The following is a 20,656-nucleotide window of genomic DNA, read 5'->3' as shown; positions in this document are numbered from 1 at the left end:
TCTTTGCTCTCCTTAGTTTCCATCTCTCTCCCCCTTTGTCCTTAATCGGTTTTATTCATTTACTTGATTCCAGTAGAATCTCAATTTGTAACAACCCATTGATTTCTTGTCTTCCGTTTAAAAAGAGTTAGCGATTACCCTATCCCTCCCTCTGAAAAGAGACACCATCCAAACCTCATCACTCATTCCATTGTTACACAATCCCAAAGGATTCTCTAAACCAATTTCTGAACACTTTCGCATTGGTCCATATTCAAGCAAGTAACAACAAAACCCCACACCTCACTTGTTAAACACTTAAACAGATCCAAGATGGCTTACTTAGCAGGTAAAGGAAATGCTATAGACTTAGGCTTCTTAATGCCTTTGTACCAGATAATAACTAAAATTTTCCCACCCCTAAAAGAATTCCAGAAAGGAAAGAATCTTGGACAGAAAAACAATTTCTTGCTGTTAGGTGTAAGATGCTAGAGTTGATAAATAAATGTCCTCTTAGAGAGTGAAAAGTCATGAAGTTGTTACCAGCCATTTCCTCTGGAGTGGTCTACTCTCATACCAGGATGGATGGGCCAAGTGGTGCCCAAATATCTCTCCTGTCCTTGGTCACAAATTTTCAGAGCTAGTGCAATGCTTGTCCAAGTCATGGCTTCCTCGCTCTGAGGAGTCACATCCCAAGCCACAGACTACACAGTAGACCACATCCAACCTCCCTCCAGTGCTGCTCCTACTGTGGACCTTTGTGTGCACACCTTCACGCATTTCACAAGAGTAAACAAAACACTTTTTTGCCCCACTGCAGGTTTCCCTGAGCTCCGCCTAATGTTTACAGGACTCAAACACGATGCTGGCTTCTTTAGCCTTCACGAGCCTGTCTTGAGGTCATTCTCAAACACCCTTTGTCCCTGTGACAGCTTGAGAGTGCGTACTTACAAGTAAAACCGCTCATCCCACACGGGATTCAAGTTTCCAAAGATGGTTTTTGTTCTTCTTTTGTTTTTGCCAACTTGAACTGTCACGTAAGGGTCACTGGATCCAGTTTTGTCTTTTGCCTGCAAGCCTTGTGCAGAAACCACTGAAATGAATCAGAAATAACTGACAATGCTTCCAGAAACAAAACAGTTAGAGAAAATATTTTATGTCAACTTGTCCTAAGTTTGCAGATCCATCTTGACTACTCTCATGCTTGCAACCCACAAGCCGCCATAAACATCTATTACAGAATATGCATATTGACTGGACTGTCTTCCCTTGTCCTTTCTCCTGTTGAGCACTGACCACTGTGTGTGCCTACCCCTTTCCCTTTGTCCATCTGTTGATGGATATTAGATGCTGGGAACTGTGCTGCAGGTAGCACAAAGTAAGGCTATTTCCTTAAGCTTGTGGTTTGAATTCTTTGAGGCATATACTCCATAGTGGGGCTATTGGAGAATGCGGTAATTCCATTTTGAGTTTTTATAGGATTCTTGTTGTTCTGCACAATAGTGGTATTAATTTATATCCATCCCCCTCTCCACTGTACAGGGCTCCTTTCCCTCCACATTCTGACCCACACTTACTTTATGCATGTTTGGATGATAAACATTCTAATGCATGAGGAAGTAGCTCACTGTGGAGATCTGAACTTCCCCAATAATCAGTGGTATTGAACATTCTTTTCATGTACTGTTAGCTAGGTATAAATCTCATCTTGATAAATGTTGACTCAAGTCTTTGGTAAGTTATTAAATAGAAACTCATAACTAAACACTGTCACTTCCCACAGCAGGCATGATCTTTGAAGACATTGTGTTAAGTGAAAGGACCTGATACAAAATGATGTCATTTCTAAAGCAAGACAACAACCACAGCACCATGTGCAAAAGCTGTTAAGGTCTGAGAGAAACATAACACAGTGTGTGTGTGGTGTGTGTGTGTACCAAATCTATGATTTGCTAGGAGGAGCATATTTCAAGAGGCATGTCACATATCAGCTCAACTACAGCAAATGCCATGCACCACATCCTTGAAACACAGAATGGGTGGTACAAGGGCACAAGCTTTCAGGACAAAGTGATGGTAATACCACATACTTTGTGAATTTAACCGCTCTGAACTCTATTCATATTTCAAAACACCATGCTGTTCATGACTAGAAACATAGATTTATAGCTGTAAATTTAAAAAAAAAATTTAGCCTGTTGATAGGGCACAATTTAGGTAGGTGGGGAAAACTAAACTGAATGCTGGAAGAAAGGGAGCAGAGTCAGGAGAAGCCGTGTAGCCCTGCTGAAGACAGACATGGGAACTTTACCTGGATGAATAGAAATGGGTTAAATTAATATGTAGGAGTTAGCCAATAAGAAACTAGAGATAATGGGCCAAGTAGTGATTTAAATAATATTATTTCTGTGTTATTATTTCAGGGCTGAGAAGCCAGGAACCAACAAGTGGCCTCCTCAAACAAGGTTACATGAACCATATGCAAAAAAGTTGTTTAGCAAAACTCAAATTTATGTGATTTTAAAATTTAATGTCTTTGGTATGAGGATAGATTAGTGTAATCTAATGAAGAAAGTTATCTTTATTTTATTATAAAACAAAATGAAAGTTTGCTCTATGCTATTTGTTATTATATAACAAATTATATATATATAATATAACAAATTATTATTTGTTATTATATATTTTTTTTTAATTTATTTATTTATTAAAGATTTCTGTCTCTTCCCCGCCACCGCCTCCCATTTCCCTCCCCCTCCCCCAATTAAGTCTCCCCCCCAGCCCGAAAAGCAATCAGGGTTCCCTGTCCTGTGGGAAGTCCAAGGAACCCCCACCTCCATCCAGGTCTAGTAAGTTGAGCATCCAAACTGCCTAGGCTCCCACAAAGCCAGTGCGTGCAGTAGGATCAGAAACCCATTGCCATTGTTCTTGAGTTCTCAGTAGTCCTCATTGTCCGCTATGTTCAGAGAGTCCGGTTTTATCCCAGGCTTTTCCAGACCCAGGCCAGCTGGCCTTGGTGAGTTCCCAATAGAACATCCCCATTGTCTCAATGTGTGGGTGCACCCCTCGCGGTCCTGAGTTCCATGCTCGTGCTCTCTCTCTTTCTGCTCCTGATTTGGACCTTGAGATTTCAGTCCTGTGCTCCAATTTAGGTCTCTGTCTCTGTCTCCTTTCATCGCTTGCTGAAGGTTAATATTCAGGAGGATGCCTATATGTTTTTCTTTGGGTTCTCCTTATTTAGCTTCTCTAGGATCACTAATTATAAGCTCAATGTCCTTGGTTTATGGCTAGAAACCAAATATGAGTGAGTACATCCCATGTTCCTCTTTTTGGGTCTGGCTTACCTCACTCAGGATAGTGTTTTCTATTTCCATCCATTTGTATGCAAAATTCATGAAGTCCTTGTTTTTTATTGCTGAGTAGTACTCTAATATGTATAAATTCCATACTTTCTTCATCCATTCTTCCATTGAAGGGCATCTAGGTTGTTTCCAGGTTCTGGCTATTACAAACAATGCTGCTATGAACATTGTAGAGCATATACTTTTGTTGTATGATAAGGCCTCTCTTGGGTATATTCCCAAGAGTGGTATTGCTGGGTCCAGGGGTAAGTTGATCCCGAATTTCCTGAGAAACCGCCATACTGCCTTCCAAAGTGGTTGCACAAGTTTGCATTCCCACCAGCAATGGATGAGTGTACCCCTTTCTCCACAACCTCTCTATATATTTTGTTTTTATATAACAAAATGAAAGATTGCTCTATGTTTCTGGTTTGGCTTGTTTTACATATATGGGTGTTTTACAGCATGTATGTATGTATGTATGTATGCATGTATGTATGTCACATGTGTGCAGTGCTCATAGAGGTGAGAAATGGCATCAGATCCTCTGGAACTCAGGTGCCCTGCAAGAGCACCAACCCATCTCTCCAGCATGTGTTACTATCATGCAAAGGACCAACTTTAGAGTTTAATCTAAAGAACTTAAACTATCAATGGTCTTTATTTTTGGATCAGGTGGATGAGTGTGTAGTTAGCTATTGAAATGATTCTCCTTAAAGAAGCACAATAAAACTGACCCTCAGTGAGGAGATCATTGACTCCACTGGCATTATTCAGTAGGAGGCAATTGAAAAGCTCATTTTTGAAATCTTTAGGGTATTGATGAGTAAAGTAGGAGAATACAGACTGAAATTATTCTGATTATCCTTTATATATTTGAGAAAATTGAAGTAACTGGTAGATTTATCAACATTGACAAGATTATAAAAAAACTTATTAGTTTACCTTTAATTTTATTTTTACTAATGGTAATTCCTGAGTCACATAAACAGCCTCGATAAGAAATAAAACACATAAGAGATGTATTCTACCTGTAATGGTTATTTTTGCTGACCATTTAGAGGTCCCATCCAGCACGCTCTGCTTGGCAGCCTTGGTGTGCTGCGCAAAATCCTCCTTGGAGATCTGGAACATTTCCTGAATGACTTCAAACACCTCTGGCCTATTTCGTTCCCTTATCTTCATTCTTTCCTTCATGGCTGTGATGATGGTCAGGGTCTTGTCCTCGGCACCATGCTTCGAGCTCTTCTCCGCTGCTCCTGCAATAGAAAACCAGAGGCTGTGTGGCCGTACAGAAGTCACTCTGTGACGGTTCAAAAGGAGAGGCACGAGTATCCGAGATGTAGTTTTCAGGAGCTGGGACAGATATTCCGTTAAATATCAGGAGAATGAGTCACTGCACTGAGAACAATTAGCGCTCATTAGTGCTCTTGGCAACTGAGTGAACTTCTGTCACCCATCCAGCCACAATACTGGGATAAATAACGAGTTCTATAAGTAATTGCATTTAAAGAAATTCAAAATAACACGAAGGATGCATGAAATCAGTCAGGTGTGTCACATAACACATGTACATATTCAATGACTCTAAACAAAACAAAACTAGATTGGATATAAGGGGTATATTTCCCTGGGAAACCAATAAGCCAGAGCTCATCCAGTTTATTCTGCCTGATTGAATCCACTTTCTGGGTATTTTGTGCTTCCCAAGTGCCTCTGGCCGTGGAGCATTCCCCAAACACCATGTCTGTGGCCCACAGCTTCTGTAAACACCACAAGTATCCTCACCGCTGCGTGTGACCTCCTGGGATGTGAGTGTGTATATGTGTGTATATGCCTGTGTCATGGCACACATGGAGACGTCAGAGTCAGGTCCTGGGGACTGAATTTGCACTGACAGTGTTGGTGGAAAAGCACCTTTATCTGCTTTGCCGTCTGAGTCACCAGCCCTCAAAACGTCTTTAACTGAGAAGATTAAAAGAGAATGCATGCCTCTTTAAAGACTTTTCCAAATACCCTTACTCATCTGTTACAGCATACCCTCGAACAGCTGCATATCTGTAAATTATGTGCCATTAAGTAATTAAGCATGTTTGTAATTTACCAGTAACAGCCTGACTACATAGTGTATAATTCTTACTTAGTAAAATATAGTTAGGTTGGCCGGGGCGGCTGCACTAACAGGCATATTTGGCTTCCAGTATTGAAATGTTCCTTAAGTGTCTGAGATGGGTAGAAAGCACCTACAAGTTTCAAGGTGCCTGGAGATATTTGCCTAGTGAGTTACACTAAGACTTCCAAAGGGATAGGAGCAGCTTAAAGATGCTCATTTCCCACCCTCATAGCCCGAAGGTTAAGGTCATGGCCACTGGTTAGTTTAGAGCCTCTGGGAAAGAATGCTCCAGTCCTGTGATGTGAAGGGCCCTAGACTTAAGCTTCTAACACAGCAAATGCTCACAGAAGCAGCAACTGCCAGATTCAAAGCTAAGATGCCAAGAGAGTTTTTGTCCCAAGGTGTCAAATCTCTGACAATTAACTTTGAAATCTCTCGCACCTCTTCCTTTGATGCTCTCGTTGTGTTTCTGCTTGAGTATGTGCGGAACAGTCAGAGCCGGGAACTGAGACTGCCAATTTGGGGAGGGAAGGCTGACAGACACTTATGTTTAAGCCCCTTATCTGTCATTTCCAGAGAAGATATGTAGCTTAGAGATTTTTCTGTGTTTACATTTTGTTTCTGAAGAGCTTCCATCAGAGTTTCAGACACGAATTCCTAATTAATTTGGCAGCTGATCCTCAAGCCCTTCCCATGGCTCTGTTGTTCATCAGACCCACATCTTAATTTTCCAATCAGACTGTTTCCTTTAAATTGTTGCGATTTGTCACAAGTTTCCAGTCCCTTGGGCTTGTTCTGTTTATTTCAAAGTAATCTGTGATAACCGCAGATAAGCATTTATGCAAGTCTTTCAAAGTCCTCAGGTCGCTCCCTGAAGCAGTGATCATCGGCAGTAGCTGAGATCAGAGGAAACGCACCACCGCTAAGTCACCAGTGAGGTGCTACCCAGATGCAGCCTTCACCGCCCCCTTTCAGACCACTCATGGGGCAGTGCGGTCACATACAATACAGCAGGTAGAGAAGTCAGCTTAGACAGAGGAGAGCATCCTCCAGTCGGTGAGAGTTCAACTTGACACAGGAGGACATGCAAGGAAACGCTCTCCTTTCTTCATAATTTCACGGGACTATCAACCAGAACTTGTCATTTTCTTCATTTTTTTAAATCTACTATTTGAATGATGTAAGTTTTGATGTGAAATTCACAACTTTCTATTTCACAATTTAGCATTTTTCCAAGTAAGCATGTCTGCCTGCCTCTCTCTCCCCCATCTCTTTTTCTCACCATTTCTTTCACTCCAGCACTGTTCATGTATGATTCTTGTGTGCTTATATATTTATTAATATTTATACACACATATAAAATTTCAACATTCTCAGTTCCCAGCAACAGGTGTCCTAAACAGGTCTGCGCTCCTCAGGGCTCTCACCTCAGTAAACTATCTTCTACTCTCAGAACAGAGTTTTAGTGTCTCCTTAGCTGAGAACAGTCCTCTAACAGTCATGTTGTCTGTCCTTCACTACAGAAAACAAAGGCGACAAGCCCCATCTGTAACATTAGCACCTTCGTATGATTAGCGCTGTCACCTGGTAACCACTCAACCACCCCTTGTGTGTTTGCCACTTCCATGTGACCCACTTACCTGTGTGGATGTCTGCATCCCTATCTGGTAGGGCAAATGCTCTATTAGAGGTATAGCCTAGCATCCAGCACACCGTATAGACAATAGCGTGTGCTTACTAGATACAGAAGCCACACACATTCTTGAAGGAATTAAGGGTAAAAAGACAATTACAATCAATTCAATAAATCATCCTCTTCTAGCAGACTATGCTATGGGCCATAATACTGGAGGGAGCGCTTCCCTCCAAGCAAAATAATTGAAGGGCTGAAGAATACAGTTATGAAGTGCAAACATCTGGCCCTTGGCTTCCAGTTAGGAATTCACAGAAAACGAGGGCTGTGTGCCTGTCATCAGAAAGTGGAGCCTGTCAAACCTGAACTTAAGGGCCTACACAGCACATCAGACAGTCGGCTTGCATCTGTCTTGCATAAAGGCTTGCATCTAACTACACACAGAAGCAATGGGTTAAGATCACTTGGCAATAAAGTACAAGGGCATGTAGTTAGCAATGTTTGGGGTAAAGGGAATAACCCAGGGTAAGCCCCCACCTGCCAGTTACTAGCCGATGTGTTCTGAATGCTTGTGCCCCACAAATGCCAGCACTGAGGCCTAACCACCAATGTGGCAGTGTCAGGCAGGATGTAGAGGGGGCGATGGTTTCAGGATAATAGGAAAGTGCTGAGGGCCAAGCCCTGGTGAATGGGACTTAGTGCCCTTATAGAAGAGGGCAAGGGAGTCCCTTTCCCCTTATCCTTGTGGAGCACAGACAATCAGTAACTGGCAGGGGAACAAATGTTGCGGGTAACTGGAGGCTGATTCAGTGAGAAGTGAAGTTCTGATATTCAGCATCCATCTAGATTATGGTGATTTGCTTCCAAATGGACCAGAACAGCGGCATGGCATGTTGCACTTCTCCCTTTCCATCTTCTCCCCTCCCCTCTCTTGTCTCCCCCCTACTCTTTTCCTCCCCTCTTTCCCTCTTCCCTCCCTCTCTCTTTCCCTTCCTCCCTCCCTCCTTTCCTTTCTTCCTCCTTCCTTCCATTTCTTTTTAGACAGGGTCTGATTTCCCAGGCTGACCTTGAATTTGCTATGTAGCTGATGATGCTCCTGAACTCTGATCCTCCTATCTCTGCATCCTGGGTGCTGGTGAGCACATCATGCCATGCTTGGTTTTATGAAGCACGAGGTACTGTGCCTTTGGACTTTGATTATTGCTAAGCAAGCATTCTACCAACTGATCTTCACCCCAACCCTCACAGTTACTTCTTCACCCTAACCCTTAGTTGTCTCATCCATAAGCAAAAGGGAACAATGGGTAGGATCTCTTTTAAGGAGGTTAGGTGAGGATTATGCAAGTAGGTAGAGTAATAAATAATGAGAGTTAGCATCATCTAATGATGATTAAACGTAGGATTTTAGAAAGTCAAACGGGTAGAGATCAGAGCCATCTATCAAAGCATTTCATCCTAACAAGGAATTTCAGGACTCTGAGCTCCATAATGACTGTGAAGCACCCATGAACAGTACCGTATCAAGTACCATCCAAGGGCTACTGTTTCCGTTGCTGTTAGCCAGTTGGGGTCAATACAAGGCTTAGAAACAAATGATGCTAAAGTCCAAAGACACTGGGAAAATTCGTTTGTTTGTTTGATAGTGTTTAGACACGCAGAAGCCCTTACATGCACTTGAGGTTAGCAGACTAGGTATCAATGGGTTAACACCGGAGGGAAGTGCATAGAGTATCGGGACTGAGGCGTGTGAGCACCGCTTTTGCTCTCTGCGTTTTCTAGCATAGAAACGTGTCTTTCCCTGTGACATCATGTGGGTGGTCCTCTTTGGATGCCTGTTTTCTTTCCAGGGAATCCTGTAGGTGGGCACAAAGTTGACATCTTCCCACCCTTCCCATCAGCTGCTTTATATCTGAGATAATCCCAGCCCTCCTTCTTTCACTTGCCTTCAGTCTCTTGGTGGAACAGACCTGTGACTCCCCCAGAGCCCAACTCCTTCTCAAAGACTCAAAGCTTTGTAACCCACGGTTCTTGCAAACAAAGGCCTGGATAACTGGAGGAGCCGTGGTGTGATGGAGCATCTCTCCCATCCCTGTAGGTGGCTCCGTGAGGAAAATGGGGACATGTGGGTTGGGGGCCCTCTCCCCCGAGGAACAGTCACCTCTTGCAGAAGTGATTTGACTGTGAGTGGATCTGCCTCCAAAACCAAGGCAACCCCAAGTTCCCCTGCAGTGCTGGCTCTGCCTGTTCAGACCCCACTGCAGTCAAGTATCCTTATCAGCAAATGCAATCTTATGAGTTTGAGAAACGTGTTCACTAAAAAAATAAAAAATCGGGATGAGTTACTGTATCTCATGGGTAATTTTTTTAAATTTCCCGATTAGTCTAGAGTAACAAATTATCTTAATCATTTAAATCAATAATTTTAAATTGCAGTCAGTTTCAAATATGTCAAGTAATTCTTAAGGGAGAGATTGAAGAAGTAAAGATGCATTTTATTTTTTTAAAAAAATCATATATAGTTTCTTTACATCCTACTCAGAAATTACAGAAAATAGAACAACACATGAAATACTTTAAACACGGATTTCTTTCTGCTTAGTTTCTCCCTTAAATAACCTCTGACACCCAGGAAGTGAGCTGTGCACACAGTTCACGCTGCTGTTGGAAGCTGCCTGGAGTCCTACTGCTCCTCTATGATGTCTCCCTGTGGGATCTAAACGTGCCCCCAGGCTATCATTTCTGACCTTGTTCCCTCGTGTCACTCTGTAATGAGATGGGCAGGTTTTTCATTATTTTGCCTAAGCACAGACAAAAACAAGGTCACTAGGCAAAGCACCAGAACTCTGATGAGGGGCCACTGTTTCTTCAGGAAGTAGAATTATCACTCCGCTCTAGCCTGCAGTTCTGCAAGATGTTGTGGGTGGCTTGAGTTTGTTTTTATTTATATGTTCTTTTAAAATCACTTTTGTTTTTATTTATAGGTTCTTTTAAAACCACTATATAATGGGCTAGATATCATTATGACATTTTAAGGTTTAGCATGTGTGTGTATGTGTGTGTGTGTGTGTTGTGTGAGCATGTGAATGTAGGTACCTACAGAGGCCAAAAGAGGGCGTCAGCTCTCCTGGAACTGGAGTTATGGGCAGTTAGGAGCTGCTCTGTGTGGGTATTAGGAACCAGGCTCAGATCTTTTGCAAGAGCAGTGAGTGTTCTTAATCACCAGCTATCTCATCGGCACTCGACATCGTTAAACTAAGGGTGTTTATGTGGCTCGCTCCCCTCATCTCTGCCATCTTCTTTTCCCCCATCTCTGCTTGTAGTCTCCCTCTTACAGACTCCTTTTCTTGTGTATGTCCCGTTTGACCCACCCCTTTCTTCCTCATTACTTATCACTACCTCTCTTGGTCTCCTTTCTAGATTTTTGGGCTTTACTCTCCCGTCCAACTGTTTGCATGCATACTTCAGAGGCTAGGATCTGCATGGCGGGGAGGAGAGGACTCTCAGATTTTTCTAGTCTCTGCTGCTCTACTTTTGTTGTTGATTCCATACATACAAGCACAGTCTGTTCTGATGTTCAGACATCATCAACTAAACTCAGAAAACAGAACCCCAGGGAGTCTTAGGAATGCTCTCCATGTTCTTCTCCATAAAGTCAAGTGCTTTGGAATAATGGGCTCTACAAAAGATGTGAAGAACCTGTCCTCTAGCCAGGGCCCATGGTGACCACATGCTCCTTGTTCACAAGGAACTGGCAGCTGCTATCTTCACCGTGGAGGGGCTGAAGAGCGCACACAAGCCCTGAGCTCCATGCACAGCCCGGCTCAGGGATGCCGCAGCTGGATGAGACCAAAGGGCAGTAATTCTCCTTTCATTCCAGTTCTGTCCACCACAAACATAGCCACTATTTCTGGAACAGCACTGAAGGCTAACTGGGAAGTGTAGCCAGCTGGGCCTATTGCCCACTTAATCTTTGTGATGTCTGGCTAGGTCTGGGGTGGAGGCTAGACGAATGTGAAAACGTTGTAAACCAGAAAATGAAAGTTTGTGAGATTTATTGATTTTTTTTTCTTCAGGGAAATAGACTTTCCATCTAAAGTTTTTCTCAATGTTGCCACCTTTTCTCTTTTCCCGAACTTTTTTCTAGATCCTAGGACAAATTCAGCAATATACAGTTCTGCAAGGACACTTCAATGTGTCTTAATCTTGACACAGCATGGTGACCATGTTATGGACATGACTATGATTCTGTTGACTTTTCCTTTCCTGCTTTAAGAGAGGTGGGTAAGCTATTTATTTTGTGGGGGAAGTGAAAATTATGAATCCTAGATAATTTTCTTATAAACTATTCATAAATGCTGCTCATAAAGGCTTAAAGATTATCTATTTGTTTTAAATCACCTTTTATTATAAAAGGCTTGAAGTTTTATGTCCATCCATCCAAGCGCCAATCAGACAAGTTTCAACAAATTGTCAAGGTGTCCACGTACATACACATACATACTCTCTCTCTCTCTCTCTCTCTCTCTCTCTCTCTCTCTCTCTCTCTCTCTCTCTGTGTGTGTGTGTGTCTGTTCTCTCTCTCTCTCTCTCTCTCTCTCTCTCTCTCTCTCTCTCTCTCTCTCTCATACAGTTCTTGACAGGACACTGGACTCTCTGAACTCAATAGTCCACAGGGCTCTTCAATCTACTCATCTAGTGTCTCCAACTATGTATGGTTGTACAGAAAGATGATCAGTCATTTCAGGCTACTTAAAAGTTTATGTGTATGAGTGTTTGGCCTATATGTTTATATGTATGCCATATATATGTCTGGTGCCCACAGGGGTCAGAGGGTATCCGGTACCCTGGCACTGTAGTTATAGATGACTATGAGACACGATGTGGATGCTGGAACTCAAACCTGCGTCCTCTACAAGAACAGTCACCATTTAATATCACCAATCCATCCCTCTAGAATCCCCTTCTTCTGCCCAGCTGCTTTTCACAGTCATTTTTATGCCTATATCAATTGTTTATCCCACATTTATTAAGCATATCTGGGGCTTACATGTGTGTTAAGTTATAGAGAAGTAAATATTATTTACTTTCTTCCAAGACTAAATTCCCTACCCAAAGGGGATGCTCAATATATGCAACCTCTCCGATGGTCTCAAAATATTGTGGCTGCAAACGTTGGTAATGGATCACGGAAGGAGAGAATCAATATCCAATTTGCAAACAACAGAAATAGCCAGGTCTTATTAATGCTGTGAATTTAAAGGGACTTGTATTAGGATACAGAAGTGTGGCAAAGCATCATTTGGAAAGACAGAGGACATACCTCACAAGACCTGCGTGTATTAGGATACAGAAGTGTGGCATAACATCAGTCGGGGAGACAGAGGACATACCTCACAAGACCTGCTTGCTGAACACTTACAACAGACTCTGATCTTATCTGATATTTGGACTTCTGAAGAATGAGTATGGGCTAAACACATCTTTTGTGGGACTCTGCGGCTACTTAGTTTAGAATCCAGCATTATGTACAGATTTTTATTGCTTTTATATTTGCATCTTTTCTACATTGTGAGGCCAATCAAAGAAAATATTTTAAACCAGGCAGAATGGCTCACACCTGCAATCTTGGCACTTGAGAGGCAAATACCAACACAAACAAACACTGACTTCTTGGTTGAAACAACAAAGAGACTTTTCTTAAGAAAAGACCACTGACTTTGGAGGGAGAATTTCAAATTCTCTTATTAGTTCTTATACCAAACTTTGATACTAAGCACATATATTTGCAGAACTTCATTATGACCAGTATAAAAATGTTGATTTTATGGAAATATTAGACAGGGTTACTAAGGAAGGGATGCCCACATCTACCTGATCATTATATGATATTTTTGATTCTTCTAACTTTTCTAGTTTACATGTAAGTTCATGTTTTTTTTAAATAGACGTGAGGGGCTTTGTACTAATTCACAATTCCAGGCTATAGCCCACTCAATCACAGAAGTGAAGTCACAGCACCTTCAGTTAAAGAGCAGAGAGAAACGAATAAACTTAAGCATGGCTCCCACCTTACTTGAAAATGTTTAATTAAATTTCTCTACTCTTACACAGTTCATGGTTCCCTGCCTAGGGAATGGTGCTGCCTGTTGTGGGCTGGCCTCTCCCACATTAGTTGCTCCCAAAAGTATACACGTGATGGACAGATTTAATTATGAGCTTGACACAGCCTAGGATGCCCTGGGAAGAGAGTCTCAATGATGACTTATTTGTGTTAGGTTGGCCTTGGGTTTGTCTATGGGGTATTGTCTTAATTAATATAAGTTCATCTTAATAAATAACTTCAGTGACAATTTTAATTATATTATTTACTCAATATCAATAAGATAAATATCAATAATAAATACTGATTTAAAAATAGAAACAGAACATGGAAATTTTTCTAGAGTTTAATGAATGGGGCAATCTCTACTCTGAGAGACCAAAAAAAAAAAATCCCAAACTACTTAATTTTTTTCTGTAATAAATTCAAGACATTTATTGTTAGATGGCAATACTTTCTATATTCTGATATTGACTTTTCCTTTCCTGCTTTAAGAGAGGTGGGTAAGCTATTTATTTTGTGGGGAAGTGAAAATTATGAATCCTCGATAATTTTCTTATAAACTATTCATAAATGCTGCTCATTAATTAGCATTTCAAGGCTTAAAGATTATCTATTAATTAAACTTCTCTTAAAGCAGGAAAGGAAAAGACATTTCTGATATTCTTATTTATCAAAATGTCTGTTTATAATTCATTTTTAAACATGGGGATTAAATTTTAAAGATTTTATTCTTAATTTTATGTGTATATTTATGTGTGTGTGTGTGTGTGTGTGTGTGTGTGTGTGTGTGTGTGCATATGGAGGTCAGAAGAGGTGGTGGATCCCTTGGACCTGGAGTTACAGATGGTTGTGAGCCATCCAGTGTGGATTCTGGAGTCAAACTCAGATCCTCTGGAAAAGGGAGAATATTTTCTTAACTGCTAAATCATCTTTCTGATGTGGGAGTCCCCTCTGTATGCTGTGAACACCATTGGTTAATAAAGAAACTGCCTTGGCCTGTTGATAGGGCAGAACTTAGATAGTGGGGTAAACTAAACTGAATGCTGGGAGAAAGGAGACAAAGTCAGAGAGAAGCCATGGAGCCCCACCAGAGACAGACAGATAGAACTTTAGCCAGTAAGCCACAACCATGTAGCAATACACAGATTAATAGAAATGGGTTAAATTAATATGTAAGAGTTAGCCAATAAGAAGCTAGAGCTAATGGGCCAAGCAGTGATTTAAATAATTTAGTTTCTATATGGTTATTTCAGTGCTGAGCAGCCAGGAGAGAAATAAGTGGCCTCCCTCTAACAACATCTCTCCATTTCCAATATTAAATTTTAATTGAATAATAATGTTTTATAATTAAATTAAATGAATAATATTGAAACATTCCTTCTTTTAAGAGATCATTTCTAATCTCTTTTTCAAAGAAGGAGTTGTGCTTGGCAATACACACCTATAACCCCAGCACATAAGATACAGAGGCAGGATAATAAGAAATCCAAGGTCATCCTCAGCTACATAGTGACTTCCAAGCCAGCCTTGGTTGCATGAGATTCTGCCTCAAAGTTTATTTTACAAGTGCGTGAGAAAAGAAAAGTTTTGTTACAAGTGTTACAAGTGAATTGTTTATCCTTAACATTGCTTTATTCTGATCGGATTGTGTTGGGGGAAAGTATAAGAGGAAGCTCCATGTTCTTTACTGACTGCAGCTAGCCAGCTGTCACCAAAGCTCTCATCATCCTGACACTTTCTTCTGCTTCATTCAATTCCAGGCAATCCAAGAATCTTACCCCAACTGTATTCATATAAAAAAACAAGTAGAAGGAACAGACAGTATGTTGCCATGAAAAGGCATTGTATTACAAACCAATACTCACACATAAATAGATTTCTTTGATAAAGTTTGTCAAAGAAAATTCCCGAATAACATTCAGGGGTACAGAGCCCACTTATACACAGTCAAGAGTACAGAGGGCAGATATTTCTGGATCTGCTGTCTGATACATAAGTTTTTAGCAACAAAAAATTTAAGCTAAATAGTAATAAAAATCATAGTGAGTTGTGTCTATTCAAAAGTATCAAAGGATAAAGAGCCTATCAACTTATGGCCTAGAGTATACCTAGAGACAGCATAGACTAACTTCATGTAGCCTTCTCAATAAATCTCTGGGGTAAATTTTATTAGCCATATTTATTCATATATTCAGGAAAACAAATTTGTGGGTGATAGAGGAGGGTCATTGTCTATGTGTTACTTTCATTGATTAATAAAGAAACTGCCTTGGCTTTTGATAGGACAGCAGCTTAGATAGGCGGAGTAGATAGAACAGAATGCTGGAAGAAAGAAGGCAGTGAGTCAGTCACCATGATTCTCTGACCCCAGATGGACGTAGGCTAGAATCCTTCCCGGTAAGCCACCACCTCGTGGTGCTACACGGATTATTAGAAATGATTTAATCCAGATGTGAGAGTTAGCTAATAAGAGGCTACAGATAATGGGCCAGGCAGTATTTAAAAGAATACAGTTTCCATGTAATTATTTTTGGGTAAAGCTAGCTGGGAGCCAGGCGGTGGGAAGCAGGCCACCGCTCCTACTACATGTGGGAAATTAAGAAAATACCACTAGGGTCATATGCCTAGATGCATTTACCTTTAACATTAGAAAACAGGAGCCCCATTTCCAACATCCATACAGGGAGTGCAGAAGAATGCCCCATCAGGGAGCAACAGATAGAATGGGAATGACACTCTAATGTCAGAAGTGTGTCCTGACGGCAGCTTAAGTAACATTATATCTGGTGACATCACAGAACTGTTAGCAGAACAGACTGGGGGTCACTTTGAGGGTCTACCCTAGCTGAGGATACTAATGCTGTTTCAGTGTGACAACTCCCTCTAAGGATTCCAGCCGTGTCTAATTCCTACTTCAATCCTGTGGGGATGCCCTAGTTAGTTTTCATTGTCTCCTTGATACAATCTAGAGTCACCTGGGAAAAGGAAACTTCTGTTGAAGAACTGTCTCAATCATTTTGGTCTATGGACATATTGGTGAAGGACTGTGTTCGTGGTTAACTGATATAGGAGTGCCAAGCCCACTTTGGGTGGTGCTATTCCCTACGCAGGTGCTCCTAGGCTTTCTAGAAAAGCTAGCTAAGCATAATCCAGAGAGTGAGCTAAAAAGCAACATTCCTCTCTGCTTTCTGCTTCAGGTCCTATTTGAGTTTCCATCCTTATTTCCCTTAATGATAGACTGTGATCTTCAAGGTGAACTAAACCCTATCTTCTCCATGTTTGGTCAGAGTGTTTTATCACAAAGAGAAGAGAACAAGAGTGGAGGATATACCATCAACTCTATGACTAGATATCTCTTTGCATATGTGAGAGGAGAAAGCACATGCATTATGTTGATGACGGGGGTATGGAGGTCTAGGATGAAGACACGTGGCTGGCTTCCTCAGCCTGAGCACTCACTTTGCAGACAGTCGGCGTTGAGGAGGTCCTGGCACTTCTCGTGACATTTCACCCCACACTCCAGGCACTTCATGCCTTGCCTCGCGATGCCCCACAGCAGCCCTTCACACTCGTAGCAATAGGTGGGCGTGGTAGCAGTCCAGACCTCAAAGTTGTGTGGGGTGGTGGAAGAAATGGGGTAGATCAATGCCTGCAAGGTCTTCTTGAAGACGTGCATTTTCTGTGAAGAGGAGAGCAGAAACAAGCAAAGCAAGTCAGGGGATTGGGGAAATCTCAACACAAAACAGGCCATTTTACCTGAACTTGTGATTTTGTGAGAGAAAGAGATTTTGATGTAAGTAATGATTTTTCACCAGTCATTCTGCTTGCCTATTATTCTGTTTTAAGATCCAATTTGGTTATTTTAGCTAAAGAGACCCCCAATAGTCCTCCAGACTGGATGTGGTTCTGCTCTCACACAGGTTCTTCCACAGCTCCCCACGGCACTAACCACCTGCTCATGACTATACCACAAACTCAGAGAGGGCAGGGTTGAATATCTTATTACCCTCAGCAGTACTCAGAGCCAGATCTAGTCCCTGACTTTCTAACTTGAAACACTAATTTACATGACTAACCTTACTGGCGCATAGTAAAATCATTAAGTATATGGATGGCATTCTTGATGCTAGCTACAACCCTCTAGAAATATTTCTATGCCACTTCAGATTCTATCCAGACCTTTCTTTTCTGACTGGGGGACCTTGATAATATTTCACTCTTCAAACAATGCTTTATGCAATTTGTTCTGCAAGGAATGGTTTTCAACACACATTACTTAGAAATGATTTTTTTTAAAGTCACCAATTCTTAAGAAAAGTCTTGCTGTAGATAAAAGTTAAATCTGACTGGTACTGTCCAGGCAGGTGGTTATAATAGCCATTGGTGAATCACAAAAAAATCACCGAACAATTAGCCAGAGTGATTTAATAAAAGTATGTAATACTTAAATAGATTCCTTTGGGTAATGGCTTGTTGCTTATCTATTTTAAAACTTTGAAACCTTTTACAACAGACGTTACATTCTAAAAGACATGTGTTTTTCAAACCATAATAAATCACATGCCCCATAAAATAATTTATCAACTAGAAAGACACTGAAATCAATAATAAAAATTACACAGTTACGTTTCTTTTTCTCTGAGCTAGGCATGGTTCGATGCTTGCCCTTCCAGTGTTTTATCTATGTAAGAGTAGGAAAACAATAATATTATTTTTATGTTGCTTAACGGATACGGCCATTTTTAGTATGTTCAGAAAGCCCTTTGACTCTCTATCTGTGTCTTAAAAAGCCTTGAAGAGTAAATATGCTGCTCAGACCCTAAACAAGTATTGGGTTGAAAAATCTCCGTGCTGAGAAAGAAACTGAGGTGTTCCTTTAATATGTTATCTTTCGAAGTGTCAGGACACTGGATGGGAATAAATAGCCTTTGCTATTATAAGTATCAGAAGAATGTAAAGTGACTCTGAAAAATAAAGCAGTCAGGTTTCTCGCCAAAAGCAGCGAGTGGTGTCGAAAGCCTCCATCAGCCCGCCATCTGCCAACGTTAATAGACACATCAGGAGCGAAGCTCAGCAGCCTCCATGCCACGTTCCTCCTCTGTCTCTTGCTATCATGCTAACTGGTGAAGGTCCGTTCTCATGGTACTCTATGGGGTTCCCTCGCAAGATTATATAAATTAATTACATACTCCAAAAGAAAAGTAAGATTCTTGTTTGAAGCAATGTTCCTGCACCCAGTGCATACCTTTCCAGAAAGAAGGGCACGACTGTCCTGCGGCACACACACATTTACTATTCATAGACACAAGCATTAGTGGCGTCCACAGAGCAAACACTGTGTACAATGTGACCTTTTAAATACCTTTTGCACAGGAAGACTCAACACCGCTACAAGTTTACGAGTGTAAAAATGGACACAATTTCAGAGTGAAATAATAAACTCATTAGTACAATCATCATGGAAAGCTGGCTGGAGATCTTGATATTTATTTAAGTAAACTTTTAGTAGAGTTAAAAAACAAACCTACATCCCATGGTATGTGTGTATGTAAAGGAAAGATTGCAAATAATACGTTTTTACTTATATTAGAGATGATTTACTTACAGTAGAGATGTTAGTTATCATACCCCAAAGGAATTTGAGGGCGTTATTTCAAAAGAGGGTACAGTGGGTAATGTGAAGGTCAAAGGACAGTCCAACACATCATAGAATCTGTCATCTGTTTCCACACTAGATATAACTCAAAAGCAAATTCATGTAGGTCTTTCAAGTATTATAAATGCCAATCTTTCTCCAAATCAAGATTCCAAGCACACATATGCATATTTGTATATGCACATTTAAAGTGTCCAGAGAAAACTGAGTTGCTAAGGAGCCAAACCTTGTCTGAATTTTTTCCACAAGGAAAAACTGTAGCCACTTTATTGTGGAAACTATAAAGTTTTATCTCCTTGGCAGAGACTGAATTTTCACAAATCACCTGGCAGAGGCCATGAAGAAAGGGTTTGACGTGGACCACATGGTGACCACGGCTGCTTGGCAAAGCTCCAGCGTTTCGGCATTGCAAATCCCACCTCTCCAACACCTTTGTGCTTTTATTATTAATGATTCTCCCCATATGCTATGGGAGTTTCCTTATTCCTTTTCATTTGGGAAATTTGCATGAAGTTTGGTGAAGGATGAAAATGTATACAATGGCAGTCTCTTTAAACAAAGTAATTCTTTGGAATCCGGTAGCAAGATAACTCTATCTACTTTCACACAAGACTTCCCACTCTCCCCCTCCCCATTGTATAAAGTTAAAGATTTACTAACTGAGCATACCTGATCCCAAGGATGAAAAGCACCAAATAAAGAAAAACAATGGGCCTGAAGTCATTGAGGGCAAGAGTTCAGTTAATAAGTATAGAATAATGTCTAGGATTAGTGGCTTACTGGATAAATGGCAAGATCTTGTCTGCCCCACAAGGAACAGATTCTGTTAAGAAGTTAGACTGATTGCTCCCCCTCTCCCATATATAGGAGCATACACCGAAGGACTCAATGCTGTGGTATAATGGAAAAGAGTAAGATGTCAGGAGTTTATGAGGGGAGGAGGCCCATATCATAAGACTAAGGCACACAGGAATGCAATTAGGAAACAACTCAATGCTTACTGTGCTGCGTGGTACAACACTGCATCATGCTCCTTAAGGAACGCAAATTGCTTGCTCTTAGAGGTTTGTTTCTCAGGACTCAGTGTCTGACACCTCCTGACCACAAAAGCTGAGATCTTGCAGGAGGAAGTGTAAAGGGCACCTGCCTGGGTTTCTGAGTCTTTGAGGACAATAGGCTTCTCAATAAATAGGCACTGAGCTCACTGTTCCATTGCTTCAAGAAAATTGCTGTGATGACGGTGATGACTGTTTTCACCCCAGAATCACTAAGTCTGCTTTCAGTTTTGCATATGGCTAAACTATAATGTAATTACAGAGTCTATAAGATGTAGCCTATTGTCAATAAGCAGACAGCCTCAGATGGTGTCAGTCTCCTTCCCTCGCTGACTATAGGCCTCCTCTTTGGGACCCTGAACCAAGTGGAGCTGGGTGTTTTCAGTGGATGTCAGGGAAGGAGGTAACCATCGCTCTTAAGAACAGTACATCCTGTCCTATGTGACACAGCAAGGGTTTAAAATAATGCGTGGACCATGCATTTATTATTGTCAAAATCAGTGCACACATGGATGTATAATTATTGATGTTTACTTCCTCTATTTTATAAATATCCCCTTTGTTCAGTTAATAAAAGCAATTAAAATATATAGGTTCAATTCTATAAATAAGGAAATCAGTTTCAAAGTAAGTACAAGGCAAGTAAAGAATGAATCAAAACCAGCTAATAAAGGAAATAAATTTGATGGTAATAGGTATGGTAGCTCAGCCTTTCGATTCCATCACTGGGGAGGCTGTGGCAGGAGGACTCCTGTTGAATATGATGCCAGCTTGGC

The 20,656-nt window shown here is 41.1% G+C and overlaps 1 protein-coding gene across 6 annotated transcripts in view; it reads right to left on the bottom strand.

The window, feature by feature from the left end:
- The window catches only part of Unc13c (unc-13 homolog C), a 453,039-nt gene that overhangs the window by 259,510 nt on the left and 172,873 nt on the right, over nt 1-20,656 (bottom strand). For all 6 annotated transcript variants that reach the window (XM_075965264.1, XM_075965261.1, XM_075965265.1 and 3 more), the window contains 3 exons: nt 16,629-16,848; nt 4,352-4,579; nt 931-1,072 (listed from right to left, as the gene is read on the bottom strand). In XM_075965264.1, the coding sequence (XP_075821379.1) occupies nt 931-1,072; nt 4,352-4,579; nt 16,629-16,848 (590 nt within the window). The remainder of the gene's footprint in view (nt 1-930; nt 1,073-4,351; nt 4,580-16,628; nt 16,849-20,656) is intronic.

The sequence above is a fragment of the Microtus pennsylvanicus genome, chromosome 3 (genome assembly GCF_037038515.1).
Source record: "Microtus pennsylvanicus isolate mMicPen1 chromosome 3, mMicPen1.hap1, whole genome shotgun sequence".
In the NCBI taxonomy this organism is placed as follows: domain Eukaryota; kingdom Metazoa; phylum Chordata; class Mammalia; order Rodentia; family Cricetidae; genus Microtus; species Microtus pennsylvanicus.
This window is presented reverse-complemented; position numbering and strand designations above follow the sequence as displayed.